Genomic DNA, 25,849 nt, shown 5'->3' on the forward strand with positions numbered 1-25,849 from the left:
ACTAACGTTACGAGGCTGACACTATTATCAGATTGACTTCGCATTTATGTCGCGGGAAAGTAAAAAAAAATAACGAATGGGGACCAATAACAGAAGCAGAAAGGGTGGACGAACTTACGAAAGATGACATATGTCAGTCGACTCTAGACCGCCTTATGGCGCGGTACCCCTTGTAAGGATATGTAGACAAAAAGGGAAATCGCCTGAATCGCGAGGCCACCGAAGTGGAAATCCCAAGCGACAGGCACTCGAATGGGTTTGCACAGAACTGACCAAAACCAAAAGGTAAAACTGCAGATTGAGAAACTAACCATTTCCTAGGTCACTATTTGCTCGGTTAAGGTATGTGATATTTATTATTTATTATTATCATTACTAAACGACATCCCATCTGCAGCAGCCGCAGATGGTCTCGGCTTTCGCCTACTCCTTACCAGGGACAAGGGTGGGACCAAAAATAACCGCGGGCCTTAATGCAGTTTACCTACCTAATCTAAGCTGATCCCCAGGTAGCTAACGAGAGACTAGGCAATAAATAAGCCTAAAATGCGAATTTCTGTGCGGAGGGACTGGTAGACTGCCATCCCGTGGGGCCGCGTGGCGTCGCCTTACGGGGGGGCCTTGCAGCATCCCTGGAGATCCTGAAAGTCAATTCTTGTTAACTTCAAACTACTGTATGATGTACATGTACGTGACAATAAAGCGAATATCATCGAAAACTTGAGATCCCGGCGGGATACTGAGCCGATTGTCTTCGGATTTCCCGGCTAGAACGACTCAGAGAGGTCGCTCCTCCTCTGGACGATGGTAGCCAGCTTACCCATCCGTATCGACAAAAATGTCTCAGGTGACAGCCGGCAGTGGCCGGCAATTTTTTTCTTCGGGGATCTCGTTTCAATATTGGCCGAGCCGCCGAGTGTGTGGAAGCATAGTCTGAGAATAGTGGCGTTCGTGCTTTCAGCCTTTGACAAATCTCGCTCTATCTATCCGACCCTGCGGCTGTTTTTGTTCCGGGCATTCAGCTGATTTTTCCCCCTGGCGATCTGGTGACGATTAAAGGAATTGATCTGAATTTCGCAAAGGCAGATGAAGGCATTATAGACTCCGTGTAGACACCTTGATAGCGTGGTGGACTTTTCCATCATTTCCAATTCCTTAGCAGTATTGAGCACTCCCTTTTCTTCCCTTCGTCATCATTCGTACTACAGAAACTGGATTGTCAGGTTCAATTGACCATCACTACATGTGATTATTCCCAGTCGCATCACAAGCGTCGCCGGTGATCACTACCGTAGGTTTGCATTGGCTGTCACTGAAGTGATATCGAACAGCGCTGATTCAAAGTCGAAAATTGTATAGAAAAACGCAATACGTTCGAAAAAAAACTATCACAATGGCAGCACAGGTCTCAAGAGGCAAGGATCCCGACAGCAGCGCGGGGTCGTTTGCCTGCTACTTTTCAAGCGTTCGGGCTGGACCTCAAGCGGCCAAGCGTCGCATGTCGTCCCGGATGAGTCTCGATCACCTGCAAGACATCCCGAAATCTGCTGAAGACTACAAAAAGACGATCTCCTGCGTGCTGCGAGCGGCGTGGGCTTTGGTCCTGCACTACTACACCAGGTCAGAGGATGTGTGTTTCGGTTATGACGAGTTGGACATGGGTGGTTCTGTCGCTGAAAAGCCAGAACCACCGGGCCCGTCTTCTCGGACATCTGTCGCGAGGGTCATAATCGAAGATACCATGTCTTTGAATGAAGTGTTCGAGCAAACAAAAGGTAAGTTTCCCCTTGTTGAAGAAAATGGACTCTCTGGAGCTGCAGGCAATTCGCGCAATGGTCCTCGATCCCTTTACAACACGGCAGTGATGCTTCGCGTCCGGCGTTCTTCCCCAATCGCGCCTGCTGCGGTGACCTTCGTGCAACCGCAGGTTGGAATTGCTCTCCCTGAGGAGGTATGTTGTCATTATGGCTAGCGAGATTTCCACAAATTGATTGACACTGACGATCCATCCAGTGCAAGGTTCGAGTTCTAGCCAAGTACCTCAACAACTCCCTCAGCGTCTTCTTAGAGTGGTGGCATCCAGACATCTCTCCGTCGCTCGCCTCAAACATTGCAGAAGTATACAACCGCATGCTCAGCAATATCTTGACGAAGCCCAATTCCGTTGTCAAAGACCTCAACTTTATTACCGAGCGTGACAGGAAACAAATTCTGGAATGGAACGCAATAATACCAGAGACGGTGGAAAGATGTGTACATGAGGTTATCGAGGATCAGGTCCGTCTCCGGCCTGACTCTGAGGCCGTCTGTGCGTGGGATGGGAGCTTGACTTTCCTGGAACTTGATCGCGTAGCCTCCAGACTTGCTCATTACCTCGTGGAACTCGGGGTACGTCCCGAGACACGAGTATCTCTCTGCTTCGAGAAATCGGTAATTAACCCTGGAGATGGCTTGAAGGACCTTGTTCGCTAATTTTCTGCATAAGAAATGGAACATCGTCGCTATGCTTGCAGTTTTAAAGGCAGGGGGAGCATTTGTTCCTCTTGACCCCAGCCATCCAATCCCTCGATTACAAGCTCTCGTGCGGGCTGTGGGTGCCAAAATCCTGCTTTGTTCCTCCCCACATGCTGCTCATCTTGCAGACGTTGCGGAGGCGGTTCTGGCCGTTGACGACGAGAGGGTTGCCTCTCTCCAAACGAGACCGACAGGACAACGCTGTTTACCTCGTCCACAAGGTACCAATGCAGCTTATATCCTCTTCACATCCGGGTCAACCGGAGAACCTAAGGTAAGACATGCACTGATCCTTAAACATGGCTTCAATGTCTAATCCGGCACGTCAAGGGTACTGTCATCGAGCACCGGGCATACTGCTCTAGTGCCAAGGCCCATGCGTCCCCATTGCTGATCGAGTCCGATTCACGGGTGCTGCAGTTTGCGGCGCACACGTTCGATGCCAGCCTTGTGGAAATCCTCACTTCCTTGATGCATGGGGCGTGTGTCTGTATACCGAGTGAGGAAGCGCGCCTGAACAACATTGTTCAAGCGATCAATGACATGCGTGTCAATCACGCAGTTCTCACACCATCCTTCATTCGATTCCTCCAGCCCTCCGCTGTTCCAGGTCTGAAAAGCCTGGTCTTAGCTGGAGAGGCTCTGTCTCCCGCGAATGTGGAAACATGGTCTGAGATCAAGCTAGCCAATGGCTACGGTCCTACCGAAAGCTCTGTTGCAGCGGTCGTCAACCCCAGAGTGACGAAGGATACGGATTGCCAAGACATTGGCTTCCCTGTCGGAGTTCGTTGCTGGGTCGTTGACCCAGACGATCATGACATCCTTCTACCAATTGGTTGTACAGGAGAGCTGCTGCTGGAAGGTCCTTCACTGGCTCGTTGTTACCTGAACAACCCAGAGAAAACGACTGAGTCATTTATATACGATCCGGCGTGGACAAAAATCGAAAATCCCTGCGGTAGTGGCCGGCGTTTCTACAAAACCGGTGATCTGGTTCGCTATAACTCTGATTCTGGGTCATTCAATTTTGTCGGTAGAAAGGATACGCAAGTGAAGTTCCACGGTCAGCGAGTTGAATTGGGAGAGATTGAATCTCACCTTGCAGCTGATCCTAATACCAAACATGGACTGGTGCTGCTTCCGAAGTCAGGCCATCTGGCACACAAGCTCGTGGCTGTCATAACTCTGTCTGACAAGCTACTTGATGAGTCTGTGTTGCAGCACAAAACCTCTCTAAAGCTCCTAGATCAGCCGAACAAAGACAAATGTGTTCAAGAAATCCGTGAGAGGATGAGCTCCTTGCTACCGGTGTATATGGTTCCCTCTATATGGCTTTGCGTGGAAGCGCTGCCGGTTCTTGCGTCCAGAAAACTGGATAGGAAGGCAGTAGCCAGATGGGTGGAGACTATACGGGAAGATGTGTTCTTGCTGCAAACTGCTCAAGAACCCGAAGCTGCCCCCGGAGAGATCGAGGAAGCAGTGACTGATACGGAAAGAAAACTGCGTGAAATATGGAGTCGCGTTCTCAACATCCCTCTCAGCCGAACCAGCCTCAATCACAGTTTTCTGAGCTTGGGAGGAGATTCAATTACAGCAATGACTTGTATGAACCAGTGCAAAATGAAGGGGATCGGTGTGACGGTACAAGAAGTGCTGCGCAGCAAGTCCATAAGGGAACTCGCAGCTTGCGTGAAATTAGTCAGCCATCGAAGCGATTACCACGAAGATTTGGAGACACCATTTGACCTATCGCCGATACAAGATCTCCACTTCCAAGTTCGTGACGACGATAAGGGTCATTTTAACCAAAGCGTTTTCCTCCGTGTCAACCGTGAAATCGCTGAGAATGATCTACGCAAAGCAATCGAGATTATCATTTGGCGCCACTCTATGCTGAGGGCTCGATTCCATTACAACAGATCTGAAATGAAATGGCAACAACGCATCACCCGTGAAAGAGACAGATCGTATCGCTTCAGAGTCCACACACTGAGTACTCTGGATGAAGTAAAAGATGCCATTGCCGATAGCCAGGGTTCCCTCAATGCCGTGCGTGGACCTGTGGTGGCGATAGATCTCTTCCATCTCAAAGGTGACGGTCAACTACTGTCGATGACTGGCCACCATCTCGTTATCGACTTAGTTTCCTGGCGAGTGATCCTCGAGGACTTGGAGGAATTATTGCTTCATCCGCAGACGCCAGCACTTCTTGAAGGAACCTTGCCATTCCAGAGCTGGTGCCGTCTTCAGGCTGAGCACTGCCGAAACTATCGGTTAGAAAAGGCCCATGTTGTGCACAATGTTCCTCTTTGTGACCTGGTGTACTGGGGAATGCAAGACCGTCTCAATGTCTACGGCGATGTTGTTTGTCACGGTTTCGAACTTGATTCCACTGCTACATCACTGCTGCTGACTGAATGCAACGAGGCCCTTCGAACAGAACCGGTGGATCTCTTTCTAGCGGCACTGATATATTCCTTTGGCCACACTTTCAGGGATCGTTCTGCACCAGTTGTCCATAATGAGGGTCACGGTCGAGAAGCTTGGGATCCTTCAATCGATATCTCGCGTACGGTTGGCTGGTTTACCATAATTTACCCAGTCCTCGTACAGGCTCAAGCCTTGGGTGACATAGTCGAGACATTGGTACAGGTGAAAGATCACCGCAGACGCGTTCCAGATAACGGAAGAGCATATTTTGCGCACAGCATACTTACCGGCCGGAACAACGAGCCATACCGCTATATGGAGATCACATTCAACTATCTGGGACGGTACCAGCAGCTGGAAAGGACAGAAGGCCTATTCCAGCCAGTCGAAGGCTTGGCTGGCGAGACAACCCAGGGAGGTGGAGCAGCGGACGTCGGACGAACCACTCCACGATTTGGACTTTTCGAGATTTCCGCTGTCGTGGTTCAAGACACTCTTCGATTTTCATTCTCGTTTAACGGGACTATGAGACATCAAGAACGTATCCGACAGTGGATTACGTCCTGTGGCAGAACACTCAGGCAACTTGCAAAGGAATTGCCCTCGATCCAACATCGTCCGACAATCAGTGACTTCCCGCTCCTCTCTTTGACTTATGAGGACCTCTCGAGAATGACTGCCGAGACCCTGCCTCAAATGGGAATCAGAACGCTGGACGAAGTGGAGGACATATATCCCTGCTCTCCCATGCAGCGTGGTCTCATGATCAGCAGGACACGGGACAGTTCTTTCTATGCGGTTCATGGTACCTACGAAGTGAAAGCGGCAAATGGCCAAAAAGTCGACATTGAACGACTCGCGCATGCATGGCAGCAAGTAGTTGCCCGTCACTCAATGCTTCGAACCGTATTTGCGGAGAACCTGGCCACGAGTGATCTATACTGCCAGATTGTGCTTCATAGATACGATTTCCAACCTCCGATTGTGCGTTGCCTCGACGAGCATGAGGTCTTGCCGACTTTAGACAGGCACCTCATGGTGCACAGCGACCGGAAGCCAGCCCACCAATTTACCATTTGTCAAACGGAGACCGGCAGAGTGTTCTGCAGACTAGAAATAAGTCATACGATAATGGATGGGGCGTCAATTTCTATCATCTTGCGGGACCTAGAGCTGGCGTATTGCGGCAACCTCAGTCAGGCTGGGCGGCCTCTTTTCAGCAACTTCATCTCCTACCTCCAGATGCAGCCGCAAGAGGCCAGTGTTGAATACTGGAAATCTTACCTGTCAGATATGGAGCCCTGCCATGTTTCCATACTAAATGACGGCTTCACTGCCGAAAGGCAGTATCGAACGTTGCGGTTGGAGTTTAAGGACTTTGCTCGGCTGCAATCATTATGCGAAACGTACGGGCTGACCGTCGCAAATGCTCTCCACGGTGCTTGGGCTCTTACTCTTCGTTGCTACACTGGCTCCGAGGAGGTATGCTTTGGCTATCTGCTATCTGAGAGGGATGTTCCAGTGGATAAAGTTGAGGATGCGGTTGGGCCGATGATCAACATACTCGCTTGCCGTGTAAACATGCCCTCGGACAGTCTGGTTAGGCAAGTCCTGGAGCGGATCCAGGAAGACTATGTGAAGAGCCTCCCATTCAAGCATACTTCCCTTGCGGATGTTCAGCACGCTTTGGGGCTATCGGGAACTGCTCTGTTCAATACTTGCTTTTCATACAGGAAGCTCCCGCCTCCTGAACGTCACCGTCAGCCGGTCATTGAGTTTTCTGAATTCGCGGGATTACACGACCCCACCGAGTATCTCGTGACCGTGAATGTCGAGGCTTCAGAAAAGGACGCCGTTATCGATCTAGACTACTGGACAGATAGTCTCTCCGATGGCCAAGCAGCAAACATGGCCAGTACTTTCCTCAGAGCGCTTGAGAATATTATTGCTCATCCAACGGAACAGTTGGGACAGCTGGACTACGTGAGCGACAGTCATTTGCAGCAAATAGTAGCGTGGAACAGCGCCATGCCGTCAGTTATCGATCGATGTATTCATGATGTGTTCCAGGAGCAAGTCAAAATGCACCCCGACTCACCCGCTATCTGCTCATGGGATGGAAACTTCAGTTATGTCCAGGTTGACGAGCTCTCATCACGATTGGCCAACTACCTCGTCATGCTGGGCGTAGTCCCTGAGACTTTTGTAGCTCTCTGTTTCGATAAATCGGCATACACGATCATCTCGATGTTAGCCGTTCTGAAAGCAGGTGGTGGTTGCGTCCCGTTAGATGCAGGACACCCCAAGGCTGCTCTTGACTTGCGAGTTCTTGAGACTGGCGCTCAAATTGTCCTTGCTTCCCCGTCCCGCGCCAGTCTGCTTGACGATGTCGTTCCTTATGTCATATCTGTTGATGATTCTTTCCTAAGCAATCTCCCGGAGGGCGGCGAGTTGGTGTCTACCGCAGTGCAACCCTCCAATACGGCATTCATTATCTTTACATCCGGCAGTACTGGAAAGCCCAAAGGCGTCGTCCTTGAGCATCACGGCCTTGTGACCAGTGCTGAAGCCCACGGCGCAGCCCTGGGGGTGGGCCCCGATACTCGATTCTTACAGTTCGCATCGTATTCCTTCGACAACAGTTTGGAAGAAATTTTCACGACTCTTATGAGAGGGGGTTGTGTGTGCGTTCCCTCAGAACACGACCGGATGAATAACCTGGCGAAAGCTATGAATGAATTGGATGTGAACTTCACGGATTTGACAGCAACTGTGGCGGCATTCTTCCATCCATCAGATGTTCCGAAGCTGAAGGGACTCGCAATTGGTGGCGAAGCTCCCACAAAAGAAATCAGAGACACTTGGGGAAAGGTCCTTCGACTCCAAAACATATACGGACCAACCGAATGCTCAATTAACTGTGCCCATAACCCTAATGTTGGGGACTCGGGTGATGTCACGAATATTGGCCGCAGCGTTGGAAGTGTCTCATGGATCGTCGATCCTGCAAATCATAACCTTCTCCTTCCCGTTGGCTGCGTGGGCGAATTGCTGGTCGAGGGACCAATTCTTGCAAGAGGTTATTTGAATGATACGGAGAAGACGCAACAGAACTTCATCGAGGATCCCGCGTTCATATCCAAGCTCCCATGCGACGATTTGACTAACGCTGAGACCGCGAAGACGAAAAGGAGAATGTACAAGACTGGCGACTTGGTGCGATATAATTCCGATGGATCGCTGGTATATCTGGGCAGAAAGGACACGCAAGTCAAATTGAACGGGCAACGTATCGAGCTAGGGGAGATTGAGCATCGTATCAAGGCGACCTTATCCTCGGAAAGCCAGTGCGCTGTGGATCTGGTAATCAGTCGGAATCAAAAAAGCAGAAAAGCGTTGGTTGCTTTTCTATGTCTCAAGCCAGATGGTTCTGGTTCTGCAGGAGATGGGGAACGCATCATCATGCCAATGTCGGAACCGTTCCAGTCGCTTGCGATGACTTTGCAGACTTCTCTGGCTTCCTCGTTACCGGCGTATATGGTTCCCAGTCTGTACATACCGGTCTTGTCTATGCCGCTGACCTCTTCTGGGAAACTCAATCGTCGAATGTTACGGACCCTGGCAGAGAGTATCTTGGAAGAAGACGCATCTGCTTACAGACTTGGTGGCCAAAGTGGGCGAGCCCCCTCCACCCAGCCTGAGAAGGTCTTACGAGCTTTATGGGCCTCCGTGTTGGGAATTGACGCCAGTACCATTAGTGCTGAAGACACGTTCTTCCGACACGGTGGGGATTCTATAGCTGCTATGAGGCTCGTAACTTCTGCTCGTCAGGAGGGCTACAGTCTCAGTGTTGCAGATATCTTTAAAGCTCCCAGACTTTCCGAAATGGCGCGAAGCATATCTGGTTTGTCGTCGGCAACACTAGCAGACGAGTTTGGTGGCTCTGTCGAACCATTCTCTCTGCTGAGCCCAGATATTTCTGTATCTGAACTCAAGAGTGAGATCGCTTCGATTTGTCAAATTTCTACAGATGCGATTGAAGACGTCTACCCATGCACTCCACTCCAGGAGGGACTCATCGCGCTTTCTAGCAAGCAGCCTGGATCATATGTGACACAGAACATTTACGCACTATCGCCTGATACCAATATTCGCAAGTTTGAAGCTGCATGGCAGAAGGCTTCAGAATCTGAAGTTATCCTAAGGACAAGAATCATTCATTCAGAGACGCATGGTTTCCTTCAGGTCGTGGTCCGAGAGCCGCTCCTGTGGGAGTCAGCAGATGATGTTGCAGCCATTCCGGAAACCCAGCGGCAATTACCCTCGGCCAACGGAGGAGTTCTTAGTCGGTATACAATTGTCGGGGAAGGTACAAATTCCCCGTGTTTCGTTTGGACTGCTCATCATGCAGTGTACGACGGATGGAGTCTGCCTACGCTTCTCAGCAAAGTGGAGTCGTGCTATGACCAAGCAAAGAAGTCCGACGGAGAACCTGGATGTCGTTACCCTCAATTCGTCAAGTACCTAGCCGGCATAGATCCCGAGCAGTCCAATGCGTTCTGGCGAGAAAGACTGGAGGATATAACGACTACAAAGTTCCCGCCGTCTCTCGGCACATCCTATAAGCCCTCACCAACAAGCCAGTTCTCGCGAACACTACGACTGCCTGCAGCTTCGGGACTGGAAGTCACTGTACCATCTATCATACGCGCGGCATGGGCGTTGACCATCTCTGTGTATTCCTACTCTGATGATGTCGTCTTCGGTGAAATCCTCACGGGTCGTGATGCTCCACTGCCTGGAATTTCTGGCATGATCGGACCAGCCCTAGCAACAGTACCGATGAGAATTCGGATTAACCGGGATCTCAACGTCGCCGAATTTTTACGAGATGTTCAAGGTCAAGCGGCTGCCATCATTCCTTACCAATTCTCCGGTCTCCAGAACATCATGAAGCTCAGTCAAGATGCCAAAATAGCTTGTGATTTCCAGAACTTGTTAGCGATTGAACATGATGCTGACGACATAACTGGGGGTTTTTTGAAGCTCTTGAGCGGGAACTCTGGAGGATCCAATTTCTTCACATATCCGTTGAATGTCTCATGCACAATAAAGGATGGGCAGATGGAAGTTCAAGCTCATTATGATGAGAACCTCATCCCAACATCTCAACTCGCAAGGGTACTCTCTCAATTCGAAACATTACTCACAAATCTATGCTCTCAGGCCAATGCAGAAGAAAAAGTCGGCCAAATGGAACTGGTTGGTGTGGAAGATTTGACAACAATACAGAGATGGAACGCGGACTCCTTGAAAGTTGTTGACAGGTGCATTCACGACATGATTGATGACAAGACACGGGCGCATCCCGATGACATGGCAGTTTGCTCATGGGATGCTACATTTACTTATCGAGAACTTGACCAATTATCGACGTCTTTGGCGCACCGCATTCACGAACTAGTCAGCCTCAAGGCCGAAACTTTTATACCAGTGTGCTTCGAGAAGTCGGCATTTACTGTGGTCTCAATGTTAGCGATCTTGAAAGCCGGATGTGCATTCGCTCCCCTTGACCCGCAACATCCCACATCTCGTCTCCGAGAGATCGTCACTGATCTTGACGCCAAGCTTATCCTATGTTCACCTCATTACATACCTCTTTGCAGAGAGGTTGCAGCTCATGCTCTAGCCGTTGATCTTCAGATGCTCAAAGCCCTCCCGTTTAAGAAATTTCCTCCTCGTTCGTGCAGCACAAAGGCCACAGCGTATGCCATCTTCACGTCGGGTACTACTGGAAAGCCCAAGGGATGCATAGGTATGCAACTTATTCCTCCTTGAAACTTATTGTGATCAGGTGTATTCCCTTTAATATGCCCATGTCAATGCAATGCCTTCCTTTGGTAGGTAATATCTGCTAATTCAAAGTCAGTTGAACACGCCGCCTTCTGTTCCGCAGCAAGCAAGCACGCGCAGGCTCTTCTAGTCAGGCCAAAATGTCGATTTTTGCAGTTCGCATCTTACACATTCGACGCCAGTCTGGTTGAGATCCTAACAGTATTGATCATGGGCGGCTGTGTCTGTGTCCCAGATGAAACTGCTCGTCTAAATGCACTCGCGGATTTTATCAACGACATGCGGGTTGATACGGCTCTCCTGACACCATCTATGGCACAAATGATCCAACCCTCAGATGTTCCTTGTCTACGCACTTTAATCCTTGGTGGTGAAGCTATGTCGTCAAGCCACGTCTCTACCTGGGCCGAGAAAGTTGATCTGGTCAACGGATACGGACCAAGCGAATGCTCAGTTGCTGCTGCAGCCAAAGCTTACATGACCGTGGACACGAGTCCCACTAATATTGGAACTGCAATTGGCACTTCGTGGATTGTGGATCCAGACAACCACGACAGACTGGTCCCTATCGGTGCTATTGGAGAGCTCTTGATAGAAGGGCCAACTCTGGCGAGAGGCTACCTTAACAACGAACAGAAGACGTCTGAAGTTTTTATCAAGAACCCGAAATGGACTACGGGTAATTCGTATGCCCCCGTGCCAGAAAGAAGAATGTACAAAACAGGGGATTTGGTCAAGTACGCGCCAGGAGACTCTGGCGAGATGTTATACATCGGTCGCAAGGATAACCAGGCAAAGCTTCACGGACAGCGGCTTGAACTTGAGGAAGTTGAGCACCATCTCAATGGGGATGGCAAAATTATGCACGCTCTAGTTACTATGCCAAAGGCTGGTAACTGTGCGAAGAAGCTAGTGGCGGTCCTATCCCTGCGTGATTTACCAACTCCAACTTCCAATAGCCATGGCCTCGAGGTTGTTACCTCAAAGGATGCATCGGAGATTCTTCCGCGAATACAGGAGAGGCTCAGGGAATACCTCCCTGCTTACATGATACCATCGAATTGGGTAATTCTGAGGAAGATACCTCTGCTACCATCTGGAAAATTGAACCGAAGGCAAATAGAGCAATTTGTTGAGACTATGGATGATGATATCTATCAACAGATAATGGCTGTTCAACAGGACAGTGACCGCCACATCGGTTTGGAGATCACAGACACTGAGGCTCGTCTTCGAACAATTTGGGCATCTGTGCTGAACCTTCCTCCCGAGAGCATCGGTCTGGATCGCTCCTTCCTCCATCTCGTAAGTTCCCAAGGATCTCCCAAGCTTTACAATTGGACGACTGCTAATATTGGAATTCAGGGTGGTGATAGTATGTCAGCTATGGCTGTGATGTCGAAGTGTCGATCGGAGAATCTGGGTGTCACTGTTCAGGATATCATCACGAGCAAGTCAATTCGGCACCTTGCTTCGCTTGTGACACGTCCCGAGGAGGTACTGCATGAAGAGGAAGACGATCAGGAATTCGATCTTTCGCCAATCCAACAGCTTTACTTCCGATGCATGCAAGGAAACTGGACACATTTCAACCAGAGCATGTTGCTTCGTCTCACAAGGCCAATAACTGCAGATGATGTGCGGAATTCCATCTCTGAACTGGTTAAAAGGCATTCCATGCTGCGTGCCCGCTTCTCTCGAGATGGAAACGGCGTCTGGAAGCAACGCATTACAAAGGATGTCGAGAAATCGTATCTTTTCCGCGTTTATCAAGATTATGAAGCCCAAAACATGGAGAAGACGATTGAAGACATTCAACGAAGTCTTAACATTGTCAAGGGTCCAATTCTTGCCGTCGGCTTATTTGAATGCTCCCAAGGGGATCTCCAGCTTTTCATCAGTGTACATCACCTGGTGGTTGATGTCGTTTCCTGGGGCATAATCTTGCAGGATTTGGAAGATATTTTCCAACACAAGAACATCGCAGGTCGAACTGGAACATCCTTCCAGAAGTGGTGCCGACTCCTATCCGATAACGCCAAGCGCAACCAGTCGATCAAAACACTTCCAGTCGAGGACGTTCCATTAGCTGATCTGGGATATTGGGGCATGGAAGGCAGACCTAATTACTATGGGGATGTCGTGACGGAGGAGATTGAGTTTGAGTCCACTACCAGCAGTGAACTCCTCGCCATCTGCCATGGATCTCTCCAAATCGAATTCGTGGATGTCCTGCTCGCTACTCTCCTCATGTCATTCTGTCATGTATTCCCTGACCGCTCGACTCCACCGGCAATCTATAATGAGGGACATGGCCGTGAGCCTTGGGATTCAGCGATTGACATTTCACGTACTGTCGGCTGGTTCACCACCATGGCTCCCGTGCATCTTCCAAAGGACCATACTGTTCATCAAGGTAAGACACACTATTCCGCACTCGCAATGTAATTCTGCAGGTATTGTGCACTAACATTTCTTCCAACAGATGGTAACTTGCTCAAGTGCATCACCTGGGTCAAGGATCTTCGCAAGAGCACCCCCGGCAAGGGATTGCCCTACTTCGCATACCGTTTGCTAACCTGGGAGGGACATGAGAAATTTGGTCAGCACTGGCCAATGGAGATGGCTTTCAATTACTTGGGCCAACATCAGAGTTCGGAATTGACGGAAAAGTTGTTGCAACCAGTTAACGGGACAGGGCAATCTGTGAACTCCCGTTCTGACATCGGCCCCGGTGTTCCTCGGTTCGCGCTTATTGAAATTTCAGCAGCAGTCATTCAGAACCGCCTGAACTTGTCGTTCTCTTATAACAAATTTATGAAAAGGCAAACCAGCATACGGAGATGGGCTGTCGACTGTCGAGATCTGCTCTGCGAGGCCGTTGCCAGTCTGAAAGGCCGCCAACCCGAGCGAAGTCTGAGCGATTTCCCTCTTTTGCCACTGTCATACAATGGTCTTGATAAGCTTAAGCAGAACTTGCTCAATGTTGGCATCTCTTCTTTGGATGAAGTTGAGGATGTCTATCCGTGCTCTCCGATGCAACAAGGAATATTGCTCAGTCAGCTCAAAGACCCCAAAACTTACAGCTATCGATCCATCTTCGAGGTTCGATCGCCACAAGAAGACCATTCAATTGATCTGCAACGGCTAGCAGATGCTTGGCAAACAGTCATACGGCGGCATCCAACATTAAGAACAATTTTCATCGACGGCATTCACGAGTCTTCGTTGATGGATCAAGTCGTGTTCAAGTCGGCCAAAGGACGGATACTCACATATAAATGTGATGACACGGATGCCCGGAAAACTCTGTCAGAAATCGAAGTTCTGAACTACCGAGATGGGAAACCACCTTATCGCCTCGTTCTTTGCAAGACTAAGTCTGGAAGGGTATTTTGCAGACTCGACATTACTAATGCCATTTCTGACGGTTCCTCCATGCCCATTATCCTACGAGATCTGTCTCGTGCTTACATGAATGTCGCTCCGGACGACTCGGAAAGTCCTCTCTACAGTGATTTCATCGCACATTTACAGTCCGTTCCAAAAGAGAGAGGAGCACTCTATTGGAAAGAGTACCTTGCGGGAACTGAGCCTTGTCTATTCCCATCATTGTTGGATGCACGACAGAGCGAGAAAAAGCTGGGCTCTCAGATCCTAGTTCTAAAGCAAACGTCTGAGATCCAAGAATTCTGCAAACGAGCTGGCGTGACAATTTCGAATCTACTACAGCTTGTTTGGGGCTTAGTTCTACGGTGCTACACGGGCTCTGATGAGATATGCTTTGGCTATCTCTCCTCCGGACGTGATGTTCCTGTCAAAGGCATCCAAGACGCTGTTGGAGCATTCATCAACATGCTGACGTTTAGAATTGATCTGAAGGATGATCTTCTGCTGGAAGAGGCGCTGAAGAAAACGCAAGAGGACTTTATCCGGAGCATGGAGCATCAGTCAGTCTCACTAGCTGAGGTGCAGCACGAGCTGGGTCTCTCGGAGACATCGTTGTTCAATACGGCTTTTACGTTCCAGAGACGGCGGCGCATTGAAGGAGACGCTCTCCCTGCCATCTCATTTGAGTCATTCGATTCTCACGACCCGAGCGAGTATAAGCTTGCTGTTAATGTCGAAATGTCGGACCAATCCACAGAAGTCCACTTCAGCTTCTGGATGGACTACCTGTCCAAAGAGCAGGTTGAGCACGTTGCCGATGTGTTTGAGCACGTCTTGTATGGATTGGTCCAGAGCAGACGCCCTGGTTTGAGAATCAAAGACATCGACTTCTTTGGGCCCCTCAGCTGCCACAAAGTGCGCGAGTGGAATCACATGGCGACTAATAGGGTCGAGAAGTGCATCCACGTAATCATAGAAGAACATGGTCTTCGTCAGCCAATTTCTCCAGCCATCCACGGTTGGGATGCAAGCTTCACTTATAAGGAACTTAATGCGGTATCGAGTCGGCTTGCTAGTCGTCTCCAACAATACGGAGTGGGCCCCGAGGTGTTTGTTCCCCTGTGCTTTGAGAAGTCTGCGTGGGCTATCGTTGCTCAAGTCGCTGTGATGAAAGCAGGGGGAGCTTTCGTTTCACTGGACCCTTCGCACCCTGAGGATCGACTGCGGAATCTGATCGATGACGTTGGGGCTGATATTGTCGTCTGCTCAGCGCAGCAATATGACAAAGTTTCCCGGATTTCTAAGACGGCAGTCATTGTCGACGGAAACACAGTCTCTCAATTACCCCATCGTTCTGTGACTTTGTCAGCATCAGCGAACCCTTCCAATGCCGCGTATATCATTTATACTTCCGGCTCCACGGGCAAGCCCAAAGGAACAGTCATTGAGCATGCTGCATATTGCACAAGTGCCCTCGCGCATGGCGAAGCATTCCACGTCAATTCAAATTCTCGTGTCTTTCAATTCGCGTCTTACACTTTCGACGCAAGTATCATGGAGACTCTTACGACCCTGATTATGGGTGGTTGTGTTTGCGTGCCGAGTGACGAGGAACGCATGAATGACATACAAGGAGCGATCAGAAGGATGAACGTCAATTGGCTGTTCATGACACCCTCCGTCGTAAATACCCTGAAGCCAGAACACGTGCCTACGGTCAAGGTTCTTACTTTGGGAGGTGAAAAATTGACACAAGGCAATATCGAAAGATGGAAATCCCGTTGTCTCATCGACGCCTACGGGCCGACTGAATGTTCGGTGGTTTGTGCAGGCTGCACTAAGGTCAATATGAACGGAGAAATTCTTGATACAGACCCCGCAACGATTGGAAAAGCTCTCGGCGGTCGATCCTGGATCGTAGATCCTCTGGGTACTGATCGTCTTGTACCAGTTGGTGCGATTGGGGAGCTGGTCATTGAGGGCCCTACAGTTGCGCGTGGGTATCTCAACAACGAAAAGAAGACGAGCGAAGTTTTCATCCAGGATCCCCAGTGGACTAAGCATGACGGCTTGCGAGGCCTTGTCAAGCAGGGCGCACGCATGTACCGCACTGGCGATCTCGTTCATTACAATCCAGATGGCACACTGAGCTACGTGGCGCGTATGGATATGCAAATCAAGCTCAATGGCCAGCGCATCGAACTCGGAGAGATTGAATATCAATGTGGACGGTATTTGCCGGAGCACACACATTTAGCGGTAGATTTGGTTGCTGCCGGAACGAAATCTTATGCGAAGAAACTGGCCATGTTCTTTACGGCTCAGATCAACGACGACACGCAAGGCGGCCTTGGTCGCTCTACACATCGTGACCAACTGTTACTACCAATGAGCGAGACAATCCATGATACGGTGAGGACGTTGGAGAAGTCTCTCTCTGGGGTGTTGCCATCATATATGATACCCCAGCTATTTTTCCCTGTTTCCAGCCTGCCATGCACAAGTTCGGGAAAGTTGGATCGCCGGAAGCTCCATGGAGAGGTTCAAGCATTGTCTATGGATTCTCTGAAGTCATATACTTTGTCCAATTCAGTCAAGCGAGAAACCCCGAGAGACAAGATGGAGCAGGCCCTTCAGAGTCTATGGGAGGCCGTCCTAAACATTCCCAGCAGTTCGATCGGCATCGACGATAGTTTCTTCAAGCTTGGGGGTGATTCAATAACTGCCATGAAACTTGTGGGACTGGCGCGCTCTCGTGGAATCGAACTAAGCGTAGTCGATATCTTTCGCTGTCCAGTTCTCAAAGATATGGCTGGAAAATGTGGGTCGTTCAAGGAAAAGGGCCAGTCTCAACTAGAGCCGTTCAGCTTGTTGAAAGCAGCAGAGCCAATAGACCTGATCATTAACGAAGTTTCGACTCAATGCCGCATTGACCCGGGGATGGTGGCCGATATATACCCTTGCAGTCCTTTGCAAGAAGGCCTTATCACCCTTTCGATCAAGCAGCCTGGAGCATACGTTGCTCAGAATGTGCTCCGACTTTCCAATGGAGTGGACATCCCGAAATTTAAAGCCGCGTGGCAACAGCTTGTTGACAAATTCGACATTTTGCGGACTCGAATTGTGCACACTGCTTCTGCTAATTTCCTTCAGGTAGTCCTCAGGGAGCAGCCCATTACCTGGCACACCGCAGAAAGCCTTGAGGAGATCGCAGAAGAGACAACCAGGGTACCGGAACATGAAGGCGGCTTGCTAACTCGGTACACACTCGTTCAAGAAAAGGACTCGAGTGCATACCATTTCGTCTGGTCAATACACCATGCGCTTTACGACGGATGGGGTCTATCAATCCTTCTCAAACGAGTCGAAGACATATACTTCGGGAGATCTTCGGGTCAGGTCAACACATCCTATGCGACATTTATCGACTATCTTCAGCAGCGAGACGTTGCCGCGTCTGACAGGTTTTGGGCATCATATCTCTGGGCAATATCACCCGTGTCCTTCCCACAGGAGATTTCGCGCCCGTCGTCGGGTCAAGATCATGATACGAAGACACTTTGCGGCGCCACAGAGATATCCCAGAGTATATTCAGTCTTAACCTGACAACTCCGGCTTTGATCAGAGCAGCCTGGGCTCTTGTAGTGGCAAACCGTACCCGGTCTAATGACGTCTGCTTTGGTGAAACGCTCACCGGGAGGAATGTTGATGTGTCTGGTATCACTGAAATAGCGGGCCCAATCTTGACGACTGTTCCAACTCGAATCCAAGTCAACCCCCAGGCGAAGATAACTGACTACTTGGCGGAGGTCCAGCGAATCTCAACTGAGATGATACCTCACCAGCACTCGGGATTGCAGCACATAAGGAGACTCAGCGAGGATGCCGCTCTTGCATGTGACTTCCAGAATTTGTTGATCGTACAGACGGCGGAAGACGAGGCAAATGACGAACTCTGGCAAGCTCAAAATGACGCGCAAATGAAAAACTTCTTCACGTACCCGCTTGTTGTGGAATGCAAAGTTTCCAATACCCAAATTGAAAACAGTGTCCACTATGATGAGGGAGTTATTTCTGGCTGGGAGGTCGAAAGATTGCTTCAACAATTCTCCTATGTGCTGCGACAACTTAGCGCCGTCACAGAGTCTGACAGTCGACAGCTCGATAAGGTTGATATGATCAGCCCAGAAGACAAAGAAGAGATCTCTTTGTGGAATATACGAAGGCCGCAGTGCATTGAGCAATGCATCCACGAGATTTTCCAGCAGAGATGTCTATCTCAACCCGGAGCTCCAGCAGTTTGTGCTTGGGATGGAGAACTCACGTATAGTGAGTTGAACGAATACGCTTCTAGGCTTGCCATGCATCTGCGCTCTCTCGGAGTTGGCCCAGAAGTGTTTGTCCCGCTGTGTCTCGATAAGTCTGCGTGGACCATTGTCACGATGATGGGTGTATTGATTGCTGGGGGAGCTGTTGTTCCGCTTGACCCTAGCCACCCATTATCACGACATCAGGAGATTGTGAAAGAGCTCGACGCCAATGTCATTCTCCACTCACCGAACTACAGCGACCGCTATTCTGGTATTGTCCAAAAGGCTGTGCCGATTGATGAAGGTATGATTAAGAGTCTGCAGTCCATCAGCGGACGTTCTCGTCATACAAATTCTGCAACGAGTTCCAATGCAGCCTACGCTATCTTCACCTCGGGAAGCACTGGTCGCGCGAAGGGAATCACTATTGAGCATCGGGCGTTCGTCAGCAGTTCTATGGCCTTTGGACCCGCCATGAAGATGAATTCAACGTCCCGAGTCCTTCAATTTGCATCTCTAAGTTTCGACGCTGCACTCATGGAAATCTTCACGACCTTAACGACTGGGGGCTGTGTATGCGTACCTAGCGAAGAAGAACGTCTCAGAGACATTTCAGGGGCAATTTGTCGAATGCATGTCTCGTGGACCTTGTTGACACCTTCCGTCGCAAACCTCATTGATCCTGCTACTGTCCCTTGTCTAAAGGTCCTTGTGTGCGGTGGCGAGGCCATGTCTCCTGAAGTCATTGCAAGGTGGACCGGCCATGTCGAAGTAATAAATGCCTACGGTCCGTCTGAGGCGTCAGTTGTTGCGACTGTCAATGCGAACGTCTCGAGCGAGAAACCATCATGCATCGGTTACGGCATATCTCCTACTCTTACCTGGGTTGTGGATCCTGAAGATCATGATCAGCTCTGTCCTTTGGGCACCGTTGGTGAGCTGGCCCTGGAAGGGCCAACTCTGGCACGAGGCTATCTCAACGACGTGCTTAAGACCACTGCAGCATTTGTTGAGAACCCTGCTTGGGCAGCGACTTTCCCGTCTCCTACTTCAGCTCCGCGAAGGATCCACAAGACTGGAGATCTTGTCAAGTATAATCCTGAAGGTTCGCTCGAATATGTTGGACGCAAAGACAACCAAGTCAAACTCCACGGTCAGCGCATGGATCTCGGAGAGATTGAACACCGTCTAGACACAGATCCTCGCGTTCGCCATGTCATTGTCTTGATGCCTAAGACGGGTTTCTTCCAGGAACGACTGATCTCAGTCTTGTCCCTGAATAGCCTGTCTGCAGAGTATACCGTCCTCTCAGCCGGAGCATGTGAGTTGGTGAACAAGGACGCCCGAGTCGATTCTGAGCTGGCCGAGATCCGAAATCGTCTTTCAACACAGCTGCCGTCCTATATGGTCCCCCAAGCTTGGGCAGTCGTTAAACACCTTCCAATGCTAGTTTCTGGCAAGCTTGACAGAAAGAAGGTTCAATGTTGGGTCGAGGACATTCCCGAGGAAACATATCGGCAGATTGTGGGAGCGGTCGAAAACGATGAATCCAATATGGAAGCCACTGGTGTGGCATCCATGCTGCAGGAGATATGGGCTCAGGTTCTCAACGTTCCGCGCGAGAAAGTCAAACTGAATCAGTCGTTCCTAAGTCTAGGTGAGCTTTTCGATACTTCAAAAACGTTTGCGGTGCTGACTGAGATTCAGGCGGCGACAGTATAACCGCTATGGCTGTTGTGTCCCGAAGCCGACGACAAAAAATGAAGTTGTCCCTTCACGATGTTCTGAGAAGCGAGTCGATTGTGCAGTTAGCACGCACTGTTGAATCCGGTCTTGTCTCTGTTCAGCACGAAGAGAAAGTGGATGAACCTTTCGGCCTGTACCCTATTCAACAACTGTATTTCCAAGCCGCGAAGGGGTACCAGGGGCGCAGTCGTTTCAACCAGAGCTTCACCCTCCGTTTGTCTCGATATATTAAACCGGAGTCTCTGGAATCTGCGATCAGAACAGTCGTTAATCAGCATTCAATGCTTAGGGCACGCTTTGGTATGAATAAAGATGGACGCTGGGAGCAGCGTTTCACAAGCGTACGTATCTGAGAATCCCAGCCTCTCTTCAAGACGCAACGGCTAACACCTTATTTCCAGGATGCCAACTCTTCCTACCGCTTCCAAGTTCACCACGTGGATAGTACCCGTGAGGCGCCTCGCCTAATTGGCAAAAGCCAAGAGAGTCTAGACATCCAGAACGGGCCAGTATTCGCGGCAGATCTTTTCGAGACTCGAAACAAAGAACAGTTCTTGTTCTTGGTTGCCCATCATCTTTGCGTCGACATGGTATCTTGGCGTGTCATCATTCAGGATCTCCAGGACATTCTCGAGACTGGCTCACTCCCAGGCGACAAACCACTGTCCTTCCAGACTTGGTGTGCTTTGCAAGAAGAGCACATCAAACGTGATGTCGATGGAGGCAAGCTGCCGTTCCAAGTCATCCCTGCCAACATCGGTTACTGGGGGATGGACAATGTACCAAATTCCTACAGCGAAGTCGAGTACGAGTCATTCGTGTTAGATGAAGGGATGACGACATCCACTATGACCACTTGCCACGACGCCCTCCGGACTGAACCTATAGACCTTCTGATCTCAGCTATAGTTCACTCATTCCGTCGAACGTTTAACGATCGATATCTACCGACGTTATTTAATGAGGGTCACGGACGCGAGCCCTGGGATTCCGATATTGACCCCTCTAGAACGGTCGGCTGGTTTACCAACATATCACCTTTGCAGGTGACATTAGAATCCGGTATGTCTCTAAAAACGCCCTTTTTACTGGACATGCTAATTTTGTCCTGAAGATGATGTTCTGGATACCCTCCGGCGGGTCAAAGACACTAGACGAAGTATAGCTGACAACGGGCGACGGTATCTTCCACATCGCTTCCTGGCGTCGAATGGACGGTCTCAGTTTGCAGGTTCCGATGTACCCATGGAAATACTATTCAATTACCTGGGAGCTATGCAGCAGCTCGAGCGTGACGATTCTCTCTTCCAGAATGTGGACTTGGTAACAGAAAGTGCAGACGCCCTGACGGCGGGAGACATGGGCCCTGATACCGTCCGACTTGCTCTATTTGAAATCTCCGCAGTTGTAGTGCACGGCAAGCTCCAGTTCTCTTTCATGTACAACCGTCGCATGCAACGCCTGAATGACATCCGTCGTTGGGTTTCTGAATGCAAGTGGACTCTTGAAGAGATCGTGATACGCCTACGGCGTTGCGCTGCAGAACCAACTCTCAGCGACTATCCTTTGCTGCCGATCACGTACGAAGGATTAAGGAGGCTGGTCAAGGAAGCTTTCCCCGAAGCTGGGATCACGCACCGGGATCAGGTCGAGGATATCTATCCTTGCACTCCTACGCAGGAGGGGATCTTACTCAGTCAGCTTCGGGATCGGAACAACTATCTCTTCAATGCCATATTTGAGATCAAAGTTGCGAATTCAAGTGTTGATATTAGCCCGCAGCGGCTCATTGAAGCATGGCAAAAGGTGGTCGACCGGCATGCTGCGCTAAGAACGACGTTCGTGAACAGTGTCTACAGAGGTGGTGCCTTCGATCAGGTCGTTCTCAAGAAAGTGGACAGCGGTATTATCCGCGTGGAATGTGATGACTCTGAGGCTGTCGCCAAACTGCATTCGATCAAGCTGCATGAGAACAACGTCAAAAGGAAGCAGCCACTGCCGCACCAGATTACTATTTGCACCACGTTGACCGGAAGAGTTCTGATCAAGTTTGAAATGAATCATGCGGTCATAGATGGTGGATCTACTCCTATCTTGATGCGGGATCTCGCGCTTGCCTACGACGGGCGGCTTCCAGAGGGCCGTGGGCCACTTTACAGCAATTATATCCGATTCATTAGAAGTCAATCTCCAAGTGCGGCTATCGCATTCTGGAAACGATACTTGGCAGATGTCCGCTCGTGTCATTTACCTCGTCTTAATGCGAATCCCACGGATGAACGCGGTCTGGCGTCTCTAAAGATGGCGTTCGATCAGTGGTCGGACTTGCAGCAATACTGTGAGAAGACTGGGGTAACCCTGGCTAATGTTGTCCAAGCTGCATGGGCCTTGGTTCTTCGGAAGTACACAGGCTCCGACGATGTGTGCTTTGGATATCTGTCTGCAGGACGCGACGCTCCTGTCAATGGAATTCAGGATACCATCGGCGTGTTCATCAACATGTTATGCTGCCGCGTCAGATTCGCCCCTTCCCAGCTGCTTGCCGAAATTCCTAGCAAGATACAAAGTGATTACTTGAACGGCATTCCTTACCAGCGATGCTCTTTGGCTCAGGTTCAACACGAACTTGGATTGCACGGCAAGCAGTTGTTCAACACCGCCCTTTCGATCCAGAACCACTCTCGTTCCAGCGACTCTGAAGACTCGTCGTTGGTTTTCGTAACGCAAACCGCCCATGATCCAAGCGAGGTAAGTAATCCGCATTTCTGTTTCACATCTCAAGCTGAACAATTTTGTGTAGTATGCTGTGACCCTCAATATTGAAACCGCTCGGAACGATGAAGGGGTCATGTTCCGGTACTGGACAGACATGTTGTCTGAGGAGGAGGCGTCTACCCTTGCCGCTACCTTGGCAAGAGCCTTGACGGCATTCGTACAAGACCCGGCAGAGACAGTATCCCGTCTGGATCTGGAGAAAACTGTCACGAGTACTCGTGTTGAGAAACAGCAGTGGATTTCAAATCAGGATGTGTCTAAGCATGAAGACGATGAAGCCCGCCAGCTTTTGGAGAAGCACCCGGCTCTACAAAGTCTTATAGATGAGCGGGTTCAGACGATCATCAAGCAGATGTTTAAGATGGATATATCCGAATTGCCGTCCAACAGTCGCAAACCGACAGCGGATATCGTCGACCGCAATCTGAACAGAGAAATACAAGGCCAAGTCTCTGTATCAGAAGTTTCTTCGAATGCATCGGAAGATATTTTCAAAGAACGTGTCGAGGATGATCCTGTTGCCCCGCAAATTAAGGAACGTGGGCGACGCGCTACTCTCGAGCAAAAGCTGTTGCGCCTCTGGAGTCAGAGGCTGGGCGTGTCTCCAGACTCTATCACTAAAAGTGATAGCTTCTTTGAGTTAGGCGGAGACAGTATCACCGCTATGAATCTAGTCGCAGATGCACGGGATGAAGGCTTGATCTTGACCGTTGCTGATGTATTCCGGAATCCCGTGTTCGAGGAGATGGCTGCCATTATTCAGATTGCTAGTAGATTAAGCGGGTATTCGATCGACGGCGACATCAATGGACTCAGCGAACGGCGTCTGTCCGCTCATGCTGGCAGTGACCTCTATGAGAGGTTCGCTCTTATGAAGGCTGCCAATATTGATGACACGTTTCTCCAGAAGTACATCTGCCCTAAAATTGGCGTGTTCAAGGGCGGTATCGATGATGTGCTTCCAGTCACCGACTTCCAAGCGCTGGCGATTACTGGAGCCCTCTTGGATTCTCGATGGATGTTGAATTACTTCTGCCTGGAAGGAAGCGGCCCTCTGGATTTCCGACGTCTCAAACAGAGCTGCTTCCGCGTTGTTCATGCCTTTGACATCCTGCGCACGGTATTTGTCTCTTCAAAGGGTCGTTTCCTGCAAGTGATTCTTCGCAAAGTCCGCCCGGAATTTCTCGTTTACGAGACTGACGATGGTCTCGACGAGTTTACTGCTATGTTGCAGCAGCGGGATTATGAACAATGTCCCGGGCAGGGCGAGCCGTTCGTCCAATTCATTGTCGTGAAAGAGAAGAATACGGACCGCCACCGCATATTGATCCGGCTGTCGCATGCGCAGTACGATGGGGTGTGTCTACCGAAGATCTTGTCGGCCATCAAAGCTGGCTACGAAGGGGGGCCAATTCCGTCGACGCCATCCTTTGCAAACTACGTGCGGGCATCTGCAAGAACGGTGACTTCTGAGCACTATGAGCACTGGAGGGCGCTGCTGCAAGGCTCCCGCATGACGGAGATTGTTTCTCGACAGGGTCCCAACTACCGCAAGTCGACAGGTGCTACTCCGAAAGTCCTTAAAAAGACCGCGCGGCTGCCGTCTATGGCACATGGAAATATTACCACCGCAACTGTCATCAAAGCAGCCTGGGCTCTGACACTGGCCAGAATCACGGCCAGCTCGGATGTCGTTTTTGGCCACACGATCAGCGGCAGAAACACGGAAGGAATTCCGGGGGTTGAGACAATTGTCGGACCGTGCATGAATATAGTTCCTGTCCGGGTGAGGTTCGGGGAGAACTGGACTGCGCTGGAACTGCTTCGCTACATCCAAGACCAGCAGGTTGCAAACATGCCGTACGAAGCGCTTGGTTTCCGGCAGATCATCAAACACTGCACTGACTGGCCTAACTGGACCAATTTCAGCACCGTCGTCCAGCATGATAATTCCTACCGACAGGATGAAATGCAACTCGGTGAGAACAACTACCGTATTAGAGGGGTCGGGAGTGATGAGGACTTGGCGGATTTCTCGATTATATCTCATCCATCGGGTAGGGACAGGGTTGAGATCGCAATTTCTTTCTCTCTCAACGGCGCTGTCACGGAGACGCTGGCGCAGAGGGTTCTGGACATGATTTGCGAGACTGCTGAAGGTTTTACTGCGAACCCAGGCATGGTCCTTCCCACGCCTGCCGCGCTTTCTGCATTGCCAACACAGACCATCGAAGAGTCAGTGAAGAAATTGGAAGACGAGACGTTCACATCTTCGCAGCTGAAGGGTCTCAGCAGACCGGAGATCCTCGTCCTGTCAGACGTCCTGAGTCGCACGTGGCAGCAGGTGCTGACAGAAAAGGACGATAACTGTCCTGCATTCAAGCTCGACTCGTCATTCTTCGAGCTCGGCGGCGACATCGTCAGTTTGGCACAGGTTGCCTGGCTGCTCGAGCAAGAAGACTTCAAGGTGCGGCTGGACGATCTGATCGAGCACCCGACCATGCTGGGACAGATGGCTGTGCTCGTGCAGTCGAATTGGAGCGCGGCGAAGAAGATGATAGCCTTGTCGCAAGCAGACACAGCGGCGGATTCGCTGGGGGAGAGCGGATCTCTGCGACCGAAAGCGCGCAAGTCGAGCTCGTGGGCGGGGGCTCTGAGTTTGGCACGGAGGATGGTGCGACGGGAGGGGAGGAACTAGATGTCATATTCAAAAGAAAAGAAAGGAGAAAAGAAAAAGAGAAAGAAAGAAAGAAACTTCCTCATTCTATTGATTTTGACGTTGAAGTTGGATTGTCACATGCTTTTGATATCTGAAGACATGCATTGATCT

At 50.2% G+C, this 25,849-nt stretch overlaps 1 protein-coding gene across 1 annotated transcript; it reads left to right on the forward strand.

Moving 5' to 3' along the window:
* Nucleotides 1-1,393: 1,393 nt before the first annotated feature.
* On the forward strand, nucleotides 1,394-25,717 carry VTN77DRAFT_4931 (uncharacterized protein; the record flags this gene model as incomplete). The annotated part of the gene is made up of 11 exons (XM_069421045.1): nucleotides 1,394-1,951; nucleotides 2,014-2,430; nucleotides 2,486-2,788; nucleotides 2,845-10,759; nucleotides 10,874-12,102; nucleotides 12,163-13,213; nucleotides 13,283-20,155; nucleotides 20,206-20,585; nucleotides 20,646-21,306; nucleotides 21,359-22,992; nucleotides 23,045-25,717. 11 exons carry the CDS (start codon nucleotides 1,394-1,396, stop codon nucleotides 25,715-25,717), a joined length of 23,694 nt encoding a protein of 7,897 aa, XP_069277306.1.
* Between the last annotated feature and the right edge of the window lie 132 nt (nucleotides 25,718-25,849).

Source organism: Rasamsonia byssochlamydoides (genome assembly GCF_041956645.1).
Source record: "Rasamsonia byssochlamydoides strain NRRL 3658 unplaced genomic scaffold VTN77scaffold_35, whole genome shotgun sequence".
In the NCBI taxonomy this organism is placed as follows: Eukaryota; Fungi; Ascomycota; class Eurotiomycetes; order Eurotiales; family Trichocomaceae; genus Rasamsonia; species Rasamsonia byssochlamydoides.